General features: G+C 39.3%; 1 protein-coding gene across 4 annotated transcripts in view; it reads left to right on the plus strand.

Annotated features, from left to right (window-relative positions):
* gabrb3 (gamma-aminobutyric acid type A receptor subunit beta3) overlaps nt 1-16,320 on the plus strand; it is a 53,420-nt gene that overhangs the window by 30,003 nt on the left and 7,097 nt on the right. For all 4 annotated transcript variants that reach the window (XM_071487105.1, XM_071487107.1, XM_071487106.1 and 1 more), the window contains 4 exons: nt 6,518-6,738; nt 8,438-8,520; nt 9,158-9,295; nt 11,488-11,640. In XM_071487105.1, coding sequence (XP_071343206.1) covers nt 6,518-6,738; nt 8,438-8,520; nt 9,158-9,295; nt 11,488-11,640 — 595 coding nt within the window. The remainder of the gene's footprint in view (nt 1-6,517; nt 6,739-8,437; nt 8,521-9,157; nt 9,296-11,487; nt 11,641-16,320) is intronic.

Below are 16,320 nucleotides of genomic sequence, written 5' to 3' on the forward strand. Positions count from 1 at the left end.
TTGATAAGGGAAAACGGAGACCTTTGGAAACGATAATGTAGACTCCCACAGTCGCTCTCTGATTGGGTCTGATGAGCCTCGACTACCAGAGGTGAGAGCAACATGGATAACAAATTACAGGCGTTGATGACCTGAACTGCAGAGGAGACAATGTGCTTCCTGTTCAACTGGTTTGTGCATGCCCAGTGTACGTGAATGATATGTGTGCGTTTTCAGGTGCGATAGTCTGGATGTTTTTGATATGGAGCTAAAACAGTCACCTGGACGGAGGTCGTTTTGATTTAAAAGAGCCATTTTAAAATGAAAACATAGTTGTGTGCACATAGCTTAGGTCAAGCTAAGCTAACCAGCTGCTGGCTGCAGCTTATCTAATGAACATATCTGAGAGTGGTATCACTCTTTCCATCTAACCCTTGGCAAGAAAGCGAAGAAGCATATTTACCACATTTACAATGAGAAGAAACCAAGAGAAATGTTGATTATAACCAGACTGATTTTTAAGGCTGATGCTGAAATAGATATTTGGGAGTTTTAAATCTCTCATGTCAATATATTGGATGATTTTAATTATTAAACATGCTGCACAAACTGTTTATTAAAGACACTGTTTATGGATTACTTCAAACCAGTTCTGTATTCCTTAACTGCAATTTATTGTCACTTTTTGACCAATGTAAAAGACCTCGATATATCTGCAGTGAGCAGCATGGGGGGAGAAATAGTAATGATTTTCTCCTTTATCGTATATTACCATCCCAAAGAACACATTTCTGCGTTGAAATTGCTTTGCCTTTTCTCTTTTGGGTTCACTACACTTTTGTACATTTGGAGCTCAACTATCAAACATAGTAAGTAAATGTGGGACTTATTTTGATGTATTTTGAGTGGTAAATCAGTGTGAAGGACTTTGATGGAAGCTCAGTCATAGCTGCAGACCAAGGAATAAGTTGTTCTGTCCCTCAGGGACGTGGAGAGCGTAAAGGTGTTGGTGGCATGCTTTCAAAGAGCCAGAGTCACACAAGGTATTGGCCCATTATAGCTTGTGTGGGCGAGCTGCAGAGCTTGTTGTCTAGGAGATGAGATTATTAATATATTTCTGACTTTACTCGCTCCACTCCTTTATTTTTAGCTTCAGTATTAAGACCGCTCTGTGTCTTTTTCCATTCTGTTGTTATTTTTAATAATATTTGTTAACCAAGCATTCAAGTTGCACAAGTGCACTCTGGGAACAAATGGCAATATTTGTGTATTTATAAAGAATCAGTCTCCGAGTCGTGACCCCACAGAGATTCTATATCTTGCAGAGAGGCACCAGTCCAGGCGTATAAAGCACCTTAGGCTGTAAAGCAGATCCTCCCAACGTTACACAGTTATTCAGTAGCCACAGTATGAGTCAGCTGGACGACAAATCCATCATGTGCTTTAAGACCCATCCACTCTGACACTTTAACGTTACCCGCCTTCTGCCTGGAGGAAGGAACCCTTAAAAATCTCATACTACAGATGTTCTCCCAGATTTATATCAAAGGGCTTGGTTACTGTAATAAGTCAGCCACATAACGCACCTCAGCTCCTCACAAGGTAAGGAGACCTCAGCTAGAAATACTTGTGTAGTCCGCTAAACACAACATGCTGACTTTCACACTGGGCTGGAACAATGCTGCATTTACTGTTACACAATAGTGGTAACCCCTGTAGTGTGACCCCTCAGGAATATAAATCCTCTGTGTGGCAGAATCATTTAACTCTTCACTCTAACACGGTGCTTCAAATAAAAGTTGTACTCAAAGGACTTTTATCAAACAGAACCACCTCATTCCAGGTGAGACTAATTGTGGCTGAGGAACTTTTTGCAGTCAGTTACATTTCAGGTTGTGCTTTGAGAGGAAATGTTATAATAACCCCTAACTAACATACATACAATCCCTTCATGGTTTGAGGGCATCAAAAATATTTTATCCATGTGTGTTGTGTTAAGGCTTCACACACCAGTAATGTAACCGTGAAAATCAAACTTTAAAGCTGCACTAATCCATATTTCTGTATCAACAATAGATCAAATTATCGTGTGTAATGTGAAAGGTGACACTCGTAGTGACACACACACGCCACTACCAGACTAGCACCACACAGCAGCAGACAAAGTGAGTTCAACTAAGGAGTGCAGCATTTAGCTTGAAGGAAAGTATAGTATTTAACACGTAATATACCAACATGACCAAAAACATTACCCATCACATATTTATCAAACTACATGACACATGACTATTCTTATAATTCCTCACTTCACAGTCTTTTGTAGCTAAACTGTTGTTATTTTTGTGCATTTTCAGTCCTATAATATTACAATTGAATGGATTTCAAACAATAACATTATATGCTGTTTTCCGTGGAAAAATCATCTTTGAATATATGACAGACACTTTGTCTTTCAGCTTGTCCAGGGTTCAATGTGATGTCTGTCAGATTTTGCTGTTAATTTTGTCACAGAACCCATGATGGCTGTGTCAAGAATATTTTCAGACACTTCTTACAATGAAACAGAGAAGAAAAAGTTTTCTTTTGATCTCTGTACTCCACAAAAATAGCTCACCTGCGACTCACTTGTAGCCTGCTTTTAAGACGTGAAAGGAATGAAATCATTTAATGAAAGGTTTGTTATATGCCATGTGGGAGTACGCGGAGACTGAAATTATAAAACACATTGTTTGTAAAATACGTATAGTACACTTTGTAATCCTACTGGGAACACTCAGCTGTCTTATGGAGTGATGAAAAGCCCCCCTCCTGCACGAGCTAAGCATCTCTTAGTGCTATTCTTGTATTCCCAGCAGATATCGTGGTGTTAACTTGACGTAGACGATATTTGACTGGCACACAGTAACCATGTATGAGACTCTGAACTCTCTGAGCTGAAGATGACACGACAGTGTCATCCTCCCACTGGGCCTCATTTACTCACTGGTGCTCAGAACAAACCTCCTTCTGTCTCTTGTGGTTTAAATATCTGACAACAAACAACAGCACTCCTGAGTGTGCCCAAACCCACAAAACTGTAAAACTTACAGGTATGATGCCAACATGGAGGACGTGTCTTTCAAAGCCTTTGTTATTAGTAATAGCTATTGCTAACATAATTGGCATATTATGGGATATTACACTCAGTCACTCTCTAGATGGTCTGTACTGAAGGTTAATGAGTTAATTAGCGCTGCAGGAACGAGTCCTAAAAGCTGGAAATTAGCTCGTCCTAAAGTCTCTGGGTTTCTTGAATGGGTTTTTGGTAAGATGTCTGAAATAAGGTCTGTAGTTAAAACAAGCTCTAGACATTTTATTTTACAACATAAAATACGTCAGGAAATACCTCAGTCATGAGTTCTCTTAAGAAATTGCCGGTTACTAAGTGGCTAAATGAGGCTATAGAGGAAAGGCTGAGGTCAGATCTAAATCAGTTGATAAGTTTAGAGTTGGTGTGTTATATTGTTTGGTTTCATTTATTAAATCAAATTAAATGTAAGTGATTGTTAAGTGTGTTTGCAGGGGTTAGTTCTCTCAGCAGAATCTGTTTGGACTCTTTGAGTGCCTCCTCACAGAGCAGAGCCTTTCCGGTCAAATGTAACTGCACAATCATTCTCTATAAATTGTTCCTTCTTTGATAGAAATGGCTGATGATTATTTTAGGTGATCTTGCCATTTCATAATATTGATTTCAACTGTTTCAGTGAGCCTTAATTTTCGAACAAGTTTAGTAATAGAAGCTGAAAGTTCAAATCTATTTTGAGGGACAAGATTATAGTCTTTCTGTTTCTATCTACCTCACAGGATTAACTTATGCTGAGTAGCTCAAATGCTTCTAAAGTGGCTTTGGTTGTTTACAGTGATACACAGACAGTTGACACAGCATCGAAGCTGCTGTATGTTGGTGAACATGGTAAAATATTTTATCTGCTAAACGTCATTATTTTAGCTTTTATTGTGAGCTGATCAGCAGACTGGCATTAGCATTTAGGTCAAAGCACAGTCGTGTCTCACAGAGCCACAAGCACGGCTGTGAATGTTTTAGTTTAGCATCACTTTTGCTGCATTTACGCTGAGTGTCCACACTTCTCCGGAAACTGAGATTTTTGGAAATGCTAGTTTGAAAACTCCAGGGTTGCACTGCAGTCTGAACAGGGAAAAAGACTTTTGGAAACGATGATGTAGACACAAACATTCGCTTCCTGATTGGCTCTTATCGGTCATGACCACCAGTGGTGAAAGCCACATGGATAATTAAATACAAGCGTCACTGACCTTGTTGTCTTTGCTAGCAGGTGTTGTGCAGTTAAATTCTGCATTTTAATGCTACATCTGTCTTTACTGTTCCTCATATATTGTATTTACAGCAAGTAATCAACTGCAGAGTCGACACTGTGCTTCCTGTTTTCACCACCATGTTCATGAATGGTCATGTGATATGCGTTTTCAGGTGTGAAAGTATGGATGGATATTGTTTCTGATATGGAGCTAAAATGTTCGTCTGGACAGAGATTGTTTTCATTTTAAAAAGAAAAAGTAGGAATGTGCACATAGATTCAGTCTTGCACCTTTAATTTCTTATATTTTCTCTTAAGGGAGATCAAATTAGATTTTCTTACTTTTATAACACACAGTGTCAGAAATGTACATTACATAAGTGTTAAACTTTACCTGAAAATATACAAAACACATTAAGACAAAATAATGCCCAAGTAATAAAACAAAAGCATAAGAAAATGAACCTACAAGTTCAAATGATGATGTTGAAACAGAGGATTTTTGATTAAAAACAGGGAGCTGTAGCAAATTGTTTCTTAAATTAATCAGTACGTGGCTCTTGAGTCACTTTCTGAGCAGCTGATTTTTATTTAGCAAAAGTTTGCTAAACCGACCTCCAGTGTGGCTGTCAGAGAGTCTCTCTGTACCAACACAAAGCCCTCTGTAGGGAATAGGCTGAGGCCTGGAATCGAGCCCTGTGGGACCTGCAGGGTCCTGGGAGCAGGAGGGCGTACTGTACAGTGTGTACACCGAGATGATCTAACTTAGTGTTGTTTCTGAGATGCTACAGTAGTGTTTAAGGCAGTCAAGGACAACTGCTGAGGCGGGATGTGAAGATCTAAATCAGACTAAAATAGTTGTGGTCCAGACACTGAGTGAGAGGGTTGGTACTGTGGATGGGCTCCGTCTCTGTAGTATAAGAGATGTTGTGTAAAGCTGATTCACCAAGCCCACACCTCTGCTGTATGTGGGAGGGAGCGTAATGAGGGCATCTTCTGTTCACAGGGGGGGAACGAGAGCTGGGAGGGTGAAGGCATTTCTACAGAGACACAAAGACTAAAACAGCCAGGTCTCAAGCCAGGGAAAGACTCTCAGTATATCACTTACTTCACAAGCTTAACCTCCTCTGAAGAGCTGAAAGTGTGTCTGCGGCCTTCTGTTTATATGCAGATTGAGGAGACATGAGTCAGGAGGATCATTTTTTCATCATTTCATTTTTTAAACTGACTGAATACTCTCCGCAGCAAGAAGGATGAAAACCCACACACAGTAGAGAGGTAACTTTTTAATACAGGGTAAGAGAACAAATACATATTCTGCATCTGCAAACACTGAATTATTCATAGGAGTCAATATTATTTTATATTATACTGTCAGTCACATCGCATCCACTCCAGACACAAAACAAGCACACAGTTTGTCAGCCAGGCATGATGCAGCTGTCCCTTTGCACCAGTGTGTGCTGTGTATAGAGTAATGAGGGAATCAACAAAAGCAGTGCATTTCTTTTTTTGTCAGAATCAGGTCAGTGGTTTCTGAGGTAAAGAACCGCACACAACAACTATTAATTCATTAGTGGATTGGTTCAGTGTTGAAAAGAGACATATGGACTTTTTATGACCAAAGGAAATCCAGGCACGTTTGAGCACTTTATTATGACTATGCCATCGCTCCAGAGGATTGAAATGTAGGCATTTTCAGCACAGCCAAGTTTTTGTTTATTTCCTGAGACCTGCTTATTTATTTAAGAGAACATTAGTCAGCAGAACAAAGCCAAGTGAGCTAGTAAAGAGCTCCATTAAAGGCCGGGAAAAGCTTTTGTGTTTGATGGATCCACTCGTAAATAATTGAAATAGCTTCATATTATAGCATGTATGGTGTGTAATATGTCATTAAATCTATCTATCAATCAATCAATCAATCAATCAATCAATCAATCAATCAATCAATCAATCTATCTATCTATCTATCTATCTATCTATCTATCTATCTATCTATCTATCTATCTATCTATCTATCTATCTATCTATCTATCTATCTATCTATCTACTTGATAACCTTGTAAGAAAGGAAGCTCTGGCTTCAGTTAAGACAGTGTTGCCTTCAATGGCCTCAAGAAATTGCAAATGTCTGAAACAAAATTATATTTTTCATACGATGCCCTTGACTAATGTCTGTTGTCAAGTACAGCGACATGACCATAGTGTTTTACTCCCCACAGGACTACACGCTGACCATGTACTTCCAGCAGTACTGGAGAGATAAGAGGTTGGCCTATGCAGGGATCCCTCTCAACCTGACACTGGACAACAGAGTAGCAGACCAGCTCTGGGTCCCTGACACCTATTTCCTCAATGACAAGAAGTCCTTTGTGCACGGTGTCACCGTTAAGAACCGTATGATTCGACTGCACCCAGACGGCACTGTTCTCTACGGCCTCAGGTGAGCACTGCTGTGACCATAATTCTCACATAGTGGCCTTTTTTCTTTTTTTTTTATCTCAGTGGCCATTATTAGGGATATATCAAAGAGAGGCCTCCTGTTACCCAGTTAATGAAAACTTCCTCTGTGTTTATCTGTTGTCAGACTTTACACTTTTTCTCCATCGTTTGATGCAGTTCTCACATCAGAAACGTCATTCTCACAACTCTTCATGCATTTCTCATAGCTCTAAATCATCTGAGCAAAAGCCCCTAAAACAATCAAAACCTTGTTGACAAGTGTTGAAACATGCAAATTCAGTCAATCACTTCAACATTGTCAGCAATGAATAAAGTCCTTTAACCAGTGCTTTACTTACAAACCAAATGTTTTGATATTTTAATAAAAACCAAACCTTTTTCTAAAGTCAGCACACTTAAAAAATGTTATGTAGAGCAAACAAATATATTCACACACAACAATGAAACGTGAATGAGTTCTTTGTAAATTCAAACAATAAACTGCTGTAACTGATGAAAGCAAAAGGACAAACATGGAGCTATGTTTGGGAAAATAGGAACAAAGAGAATGTGTGAGGGGAAATGATGAACTGCATTAAGAGTTGTGAGAATGACCTTTCTGAAGTGTGAACTGCATCAAAGCCATTCAGAATAACTGTAAAGCAGTTCTCTACAAAGTTCATCATTTCCACACACACATCAGCATTTCTCTTTGTGGTCGTACAAACTTCTATTGTGGCTGCACATAATTTACTACTTTTTTTAACTACTTTATTTCTCATCTGACTCTAACAACTAAGAAAAACAGTTTGTACATTAGATAGATAGATAGAATGACAGACGTCATGAAGAGAATTTACAGAAAATGACTTAATCTTCATTACAGTAATTCCCATTTCAGTGGGGCGCTACAATGGAGCAACTATTTGAAGACAGATTCAGGCACTGATTGTAGATAAAGGCACATCAACACGCGCCATTCAAGTGGTCTCATATCCTAATGAAATCCAGATATGATAAACTTTTATTAACGCTTCCAGATTCTGTATATGCATCTCCATTAGCCAAAGAACAGTTTTTCCTCTGGCTTGACCCACTCCACTCAGATACAATTGCCAGCATTACTGATTACGGATGCAGCCTGGAGAAATGGACGTATTTATACATTTTCTTCACTTCACACCACCCTCCAAGATGGTTTCAGTGATTAGCTACCAATCCATCTCTAATGCCTATTGGTTGCATTTACTCTGGGCTTATATACTATTACATATTTATCCAATCTGCCCAAGACACTTGAAGTGGCTGGATGTTTTATTTGTTTTCTTGAAGCCATTTAAACTGCAATTCTTCTTCTCTGTTAGCACAGCAGGTCTCATATCAACTCATCTTATAACTCACCTCAGGTTTATTTGAACTGCGCCTCTAACGCCTGGTGCCATTAGCAGTAACTGGCAGCAAATTTTACTTTCAACCAAATAATAATGAACGTCATTGCATTAACCAGGATGTTTGTGTCTCACTACTCATTCGTTCAGTTTGGATTAGTTTTATCTTGTTTCTGCTGGAGACAGAAAGCAAGCACATCTCCATGCATTTCCAATTTCATCCTCTTCTATTGTGTTTCAGTAATGTGTCTTGATAAATGACCCCCCCCCCCAAGTGATATATATTTCTCTATTGTTGTTGTTTTCACTCAGAATCACGACAACAGCAGCCTGCATGATGGATCTGAGGAGATACCCGCTGGACGAGCAGAACTGCACTCTGGAAATTGAGAGTTGTAAGTTCAAGCCCAACGTCTTGTGCCTAGTAAAGAAATACAGCAGACAGCTCCACTTTCTCATCACTTAAAAATATGAACAGCACTGTGATTCTCATAAAAAAGAGTTCTCACACTCCCCTTCTCATGAAGACAGAAACTGCACCGACTGCTGAATTGCTTTCGATTTATGAAGCTGTCGTATCTCAGTGAGATTGCTCGCTTCACCTTCTCCAGTTAGAGCCACTTCGCCTGCACAGAAAGGTTTTAACCAGACAGTGATTTCCACAGTGGAGCATGGTAATAATTAGTTCAACTTCATACATCTTGATGATATATTTGGCTCTGTGCTGCCATAAACTACTGACAGTTATGAAGCCCATGCATGTGGTAGTGGAAGTCTGTCTGCCTGCAGTGACACACATCCCCATGAAGATTTACATCTCATGCAATCAGCACTTAGAGCCAGACGAGTCTATGTGACTCATAGGGTTTACTATAAATCAACTGCAGGTAGTAGATCCCCAGATTTCACTTAAACAAATAAAAATGCGTGATTGATTTTAGCCCTGCAACAAAAATGAGACGACTGTTCTTTCAGTGCTTTTCCACTCATAAGAATCACAACTTACCTTGTTTTCTATGTCTCCTTTTGCAGATGGTTACACCACAGATGACATTGAGTTCTACTGGAAAGGAGGAGACAATGCAGTGACCGGGGTGACGCGCATCGAGCTCCCTCAGTTCTCCATAGTCGACTACAAACTGGTCTCCAGGAATGTGGTCTTTTCCACAGGTGAGTGGAAGTCACAATAATGCTGTTCAGTTAATACACAGTTGTGTGTTTATGACTAAATCCATGAATAAAACATCCTATGGAGTGCTTTTCTCACTTTTGCTAAAATTTGAAGCATTTTTTCTAATTAAATCCGACTGCACCAGTGCTCCTCTTCAATGTCATCCTCTTAAAATGGCTGAAGTGTATTATTTAAGTGTTATTTATTAAGAGTTTCACACTGTATGTGGATGAGCTTTGATCAGATTTGTTGACAGTGACCAAACAACCACCAACTGTTACAGATTTGATTCAAAACTCGCTGAATCCTGATTGGTGCAAAGATGTTTCTTTTTTCCAACTACTCATTTCTCTGATGTGAAGTAACCATTAGGCAGAAAATGGTGTTTTCTTGTAGTGCTCCCATCACTCACAGTAAGAAACTGATTGAAAAAAATCTGTTTTTAGGGCCTTTAAAGTTTCCCATGAAGCACTTAATTACAATAACCATGACCTCTCTCGCTAGAAGACCAGAACTGGAAATAATAATAGAGAGGCAATTATCCCTTTGTTTCTTGAAGCTCTTGATAAAAGACTGGCGCCTGTGCTTACAGCCGTATAATGTATTCATGAGGCAGCGTGCCGACAGCATGAATTATTCTCTTATAATACAAAACCTCAGAGGCACCAAAACAGTGATTATTCCCACTGCTGAACTAGTGTCAAGTAGGATGGATATTGTCCGAACATCTCTGAGAGATAATACTGTGAGGGGTATTAGAGCTCATTATAATCAGGTTCAAATCTTGATGCAAACAAGCTCTCAGGAGCATCTGCAGATGCTGTTAACATCTGACATAACGCCTGGCACACACTGGCCTTATGTTTAGTCAGTCAGTTAGCTTGCAGTAATAACCATTAAGGGGCAACAAGGCCAAATAGTGTTTGCATAGACTTTGATGTCACCAGAGACTCTCTAGTACAATCTTCTCAACAGTCTTGTCCCTGTTCAGGTATAAATGAGCAAGAAAATAAAATATTGGCTGCTGACAATTAACACAGAAAACAGATGTGCTGCTTTGTAAGGTAGACAACGTCCTGTGACTGCTAACTACCCATATATTTCTTCTATTCTTTTCAGCTAATTGGTGTATGTTAACTATAGCCAGTGCCTCTTGATTTTTCAGTCTGCTTAGATAAAAACTAAGGTGACCACATTTCTGACATGAAAACTACGGACATTTCCAGCTTGGCTGTCAACATATCATTAAAGTATCCAATGTTTTTATCTATGAATTAAAAAAGTGGGACAGTCCCAGTTTCATGTATTTTGACCACAGTAACTGTTGTACTGTAAGAAATTATGGTGAAGGCCAACTGATAAAATAATATGAATCTATATTTCTGATAGGATCAGTAAGCATTTGTGTGTTGTGTAGTATGTATTTTTGTATTGTGTTTGTTTAGCAAATTATATGAAAATGTTTTAGTCAACTTAAAGAAATAGTTTGGGAAACACTTATTCACTTCCATGCTTTCATGAGTTAGAGGAGAAGATTGACACCACTCATATCTGTAAAGTAAATATGATGCTACAGCTAGCAGATGCTTAGCTTAAATTTAGCTTAGATGTTAGCTTGACTTGACAAGACTTGGCACAGGGGTGAACAGCTAGCCTGGCTCTGTCAGAAGGTAACAAAGTGTGCCTGTCAGCACCTCTAAAGCTCACCAACACTTAACGTACATTTGATTTGTTTAAATCATACAAAAACACAAAAACGTGCAAAAGCCACAAAGGCAGGCTAGCTGTTTTCAGTCCCAGCTAAAGCGAGCGACTGCTGGCTGCAGCTTCATACTGTATTTATCATGCAGATATTTGAGTGGTATCAACCTTCTCATACAACTGTTGGCTAGAAAGAAAATAATTTCCTTAAACTGTCCCTTTATTATCGTGTGTGTGTGTGTGTGTAAACATTTTGTAATGTTTTCTATTTGCTCTGCATCGTGGTGCTTGCACACAGATAATCTCAAGGCTAAATTTTATCAGATGATTTGCAATTTAAACCACACTTGCTTGTTTCCATGGTGATGAAACCAGTTCATGAGACCATTGCCATAGGAACCAAAGCAAATTGCAAGACATCCCAGTGTTCCTCTTGAATTAAAAAAGACTATTTCCCTCTCACCTTCCCCTTCTTATTTTTTTGCTGCAGGTGCCTATCCCCGACTGTCTCTGAGCTTCAAGCTGAAGAGAAACATTGGATACTTCATCCTGCAGACGTACATGCCCTCCATCCTCATCACCATCCTATCTTGGGTGTCATTCTGGATAAATTATGATGCCTCAGCTGCCAGAGTTGCATTAGGTATGATGTGTCCCGTGCAATAGATTGACCTCAGGTGTGTAGTTTCACCTTCAGATAGACGTCTTTTGTGTTTTATGGTTTGGGCCTATAGGCTTGTGAACAGTGACAACCACTGTCTCATAGCTAAAAACCTGACAGAGGACAGGAACTATATCACCCCCACACAAAATGATTTTCTGGAAACAAATGATTCCATTCAATATATTTATTAGTCAAAAAAGCATTATAAGATGACATCTCACTGGTATCCATTACTTCAGTGCAAACTGCACGGATATCAACAAATGTGTGTAAACAGTGTAAACTCAGAGAGACAGAGATAGACCTGTGTGTGTGTATGTGCATCTGTGTGTGATAACTACAACTCAGCCATTCAGACACATGTACATGTGCATGTGTGACGTGTGCATGTGCATGTGTGTCAGTGTGCACATCCTGCAGCTGCACGTGCGTGCACACATTAATCTTTACGGTCAGGCTTTATCTAAAATCTCCAACCATGAACCGGGAAAAGCAGCCATTTCTCTAAATGTGGTCACATTAACAGCCTAGTTTGATTCACTATTTTTATCTATTCTGTTATTTTCTGTTACTTTATTCTAATTTGTATGTCTGTATGATTTTCCAGCAGGTAGTAACTTTAATAATGATTTGGTAAAACCGTTTATATGATTATTATATGAAAACCCACATTATTTCAAACTAAATAGTTCCTGCAGACATATTGCAAAAACAGATTAGTACTTCATATAAATGATTTATTTCAATTAAACACTCTCCAGCCAAAATCAGCTAATAAAAATCGTCTTCAGTTCACTAAATCCCTGCAGCATCTGAAGTGGTGATGTCGTGGGTCGGGCAGGTTCAGGCAAGCTTATACTAGAAAATACCATGGGTTCAGGCATGTCGGTTCAAAAAGTGACAAAGCAGCCTCAGTTGTAAGCTATGGAAACATTGCGTGCTACACTGTGACTATGAAGTCCGCCTTCTCTTCCTCTCTGTCTCTCTTACATATACACACACACACCGGAGGATGCATTCTCTTCTATGCCCTGAATAATCTGCATTACTGAACTCATACTGTGATGTGTAACTAAACTATATGAGCATGCATGTGGTGAGATACATTAGAATTATTGCTAAAATAGCAGGCATCACTTACACCTTTGCTTTTCCTGCTATGTCCTGCCAAGGTATCTGCTTTGTCTGTAACAACCGCACAGGTTTCAGCTAATGCCTTCCTCAGTGCAGCGTCAGTGATTGCTGCAGTCCAGTCTTTTTTCAACTGATTGATAGGATCAGGTGAGAAACAAAACAAATAGAAATGCTCTGGTATAAATAAAGCATATAGAGCAGGGTAAAAGGTGATGCAACACACTTAATGTCGTGTCAAAAGAAGAATTATTACAGCAAACATAGACCACACAGTGAAAGATTACTTTGATATAAACACTGACAACTACACGTTATAACTTCTCTGTTCATGTCGGTGAAAAATAACACTAAGCTGTTTTTTTTTTCTCCCTAAAGGAGGCTCATTTTCACTGTTTCAACTCCACATTTCTCCTCAGAATGTGCTTTGCAAATTTCTTCTGTCACTTTACTCTCTGTCAGTTGCTAAACACCAATTCGATGGTGCTTTGCTGCAGTTGTACGCCATCTTACTCGCACAGGTAGTCTGCCCAGAGAGATAAAAGAGAAAAGAAAGAGATGGCATTCAAGTGGGAGGTAATGATGATGTTCTGAATTGATGGCTACACAGTCGAAAATGTGAGTGTGTTGTTACATGGGGTATGTTTATGATTGATGGCCTCTCTTCTGCAAAGACGTTATACAGTAGAAAAAGCATTTGCTGTGAGATTGTGTCAAGCTTGTGAAATTTACCACACTGTGCCCTGAAAAGATGATGGGTTGGGTGTTCTTGGGCAGAAGAAGACATAAACATGGGGATGTGATTTGTTTTTATGTTTTTAAAACTGTCTGGAAGTAGGAGTTAAAGCTGCCCCAGCAAATATTTTATAATAAGAATGGATCACATGATTATGTGTAATGTGAAAGTTGTAGCTAGAAGTGACAAATCCGCCAAGAATTAGCAGTCTCCAGTCTCCTGTGTTGAGGTTTTTAGCCTCTTTTAGCTCTTTGTTTTGCTTTTACAGTGTGAAACTTTACTGTTATGGTTCAAAGTTTGGCTTGTTTAGAATGGATTTGTAGAACATTATTAGTATAATTTAAATGATCAAGTATGGTATTTGCACTAAAACCGAGGTGAAGTTTCAGCTTGAGTGTTTCAAACAGTATCCAGCTCTGGGTAGGGGACGTGGTGGAAAAAGCTTGTGATATGACATTACACTCAACTACAGCAGAGTACTGGTGGAGATGTCTTCCTACATTTTGGTCATATTTGAATGGAAAAATATTAGACTCTAAATAAAAGAATTATCACATCTGTGTGTTCCTTTAAGCCTGTTTGAGGCAGCTGTACTGTGGTGTAATAGGAGGCTGACTTAGATCTAAGACTCACACTTTCCACTGGCCTCTGGGAATGAAACAAATATGAGATTCAGTTCATCACTGGAAAACACCCCACCTCCTCTAATTGCATTGATCTCTGCCAGAATATTTGCCTTAATGGAAATCCTCATTCAGCATCTATGCACTCAAGCACTGTGTAAGATGATGCATCTTATTGCTGCATTCATTAAACATCAGTTGTGAATAGGCTGTGATAATTTGGATGTGGTACATTTCAGTGGGGGCTGGTGACCAGCTAGATTTGGAAGAACCTCCCTAGGGCCAGACCTGTTCAGGGAACACAATCCTGTGGTTCAGCTGCTGCAACGCCTCGTCATTCATAAGACCACTGTCTGAAACGCTGTGAGATCGATGCACTTTAGAAACCATTTACACTTACTGTAGTATCCAAATCCAAATTCAATTCTGTTTATGTGATGATTCACTCTAGGTTTCCATTCTGTCTGCCATTATGGTGGCGTGGATATCCTGAGCAAAACTAAATTTGCAGGGATATCTGTCTCGCTTCATACATAAGCAGTGGAAAATGACGTTTCAAGTGGGACATTAAGAGATCATACTGTGTATTTACTTAAAATATCACTAGATGGGGCGCAGCGGCAGCTGAGTCTTTGCTGCAGTGGTTTAAATCCTCGCTCTCCCTTGCCTTTCCTGTCTCTCTCCCCTGTCCATGTGAATGAAGGTAAAATAAATCTTTAAAAAAGAAAAAAAAAACTCACCAGAGTTGCATGGTGTATAGATTTATATCAGGTAATTGAGCCTTTGCAAAGCACCATCTCATTAAACATTTATTTTGCTGACTAAAACAACAACTGTCGCTGGCAGATTTGTTGCAGCTAGCTAATTAAGCTAACATCAGCATGATGAGTTTGTTGAAAACAGTCTTAAAGAGGCATTTGATAATGTTTCAGCTTCATTTGTTTTACAACAAGAACCCTGTAAAAGAGTTAAATATGCTTAAACATGCACATGATGACTACGTACACGATGTTGTCGTAAAAGACGGAGGCTAAAGCTGCGTTTTCCAGGCAAAAAGTTAGCATCCTCGTGAGCTGATGATTCATGTAGACGACAGGGAAATAAAGAGAGCATTGTTGTTGTGTTACAGTGTAGATCGAGTCCTAGTGTTATGGAGGATAAGGAAAACAGTAGGACCAGACCGTGATTATGTTCTAACATAACCCTTTTTGGCTCTTTAGCTTACATACTTGTTTGGGTTTTCAGGTCTTATCACAGCAAAAAAAAGGCTTTTAAGATGTGGACTAACTGACATCTTTTGTGAATGTAAAGTTATTAACGGGTTCAAGGTTGGTTGAGGTTGCTGGTTTTTAAATTCTCCCCAGTTACATTAAGGACCAGGACAGAGCTGCAAACATTAGCCTGAACTTTGATCACATGGAGGACAGGGCTCTACGCAGTGAGGAAATGCTAAAGTGTATATGCTGGTTGGGAAGGTGGCTCTTCTTAATCTAACCTGTAACACTACAAATTAATGAATTTTCGTTATTGATGTGCCCCTTGACCTTTGAGGTAAGACACTAGTTAGCCTGCAGTGCTAACTGTTGCAACTAGCGTTACAGCAAATAAACTTTCCTTACACTTCAGCTTTCATGTTCTTGATTTAGGAATGCTAACAACACATCCTTACAAAATCTTTAAATGCAAAGTATTGCCCGTATTACAGACTCACATTCACATCACTTTAACATTCAGTTGCAAAGCTATAGCTGTTCAGACTCTAGAAGATGTCATCTATGTTTATCACTTCTAAATCCGTCTGTGTACTTTTTACTGATGTAATGTCAGAGAGAAATGTAAAGTCTACAGTACTGCAGTGAAAACATTTTGCAGTTTGTTGAGTAACCCTCTCTCCTGAGCTCTGAGAGAGTTTAGGCTCTTATTCCTCCCTTTGTTATGCAGAAATCAATGCCATGTACCCACAGCGCTCTTGACACCCTCACACATACTGTACAGTGCAACATTTTTGCTTTAATTATGTAAGCCTCAATCGACAGAAATAGGCACAGTGTCCAGGTTGGTGAGCCATCTAGGAGACACAAAAACAACGCAGACACATGTATTGTTGATGGTGCACTTTATCAGGAGAGTTACAGCACTGCTGTTTATTTAATTGCTGCATTTGCTGAG

Source organism: Trachinotus anak, unplaced genomic scaffold (genome assembly GCF_046630095.1).
Source record: "Trachinotus anak isolate AG129_WGS33_773 ecotype Australia unplaced genomic scaffold, CSIRO_AGI_Tana_v1 ptg000010l, whole genome shotgun sequence".
NCBI lineage: Eukaryota > Metazoa > Chordata > Actinopteri > Carangiformes > Carangidae > Trachinotus > Trachinotus anak.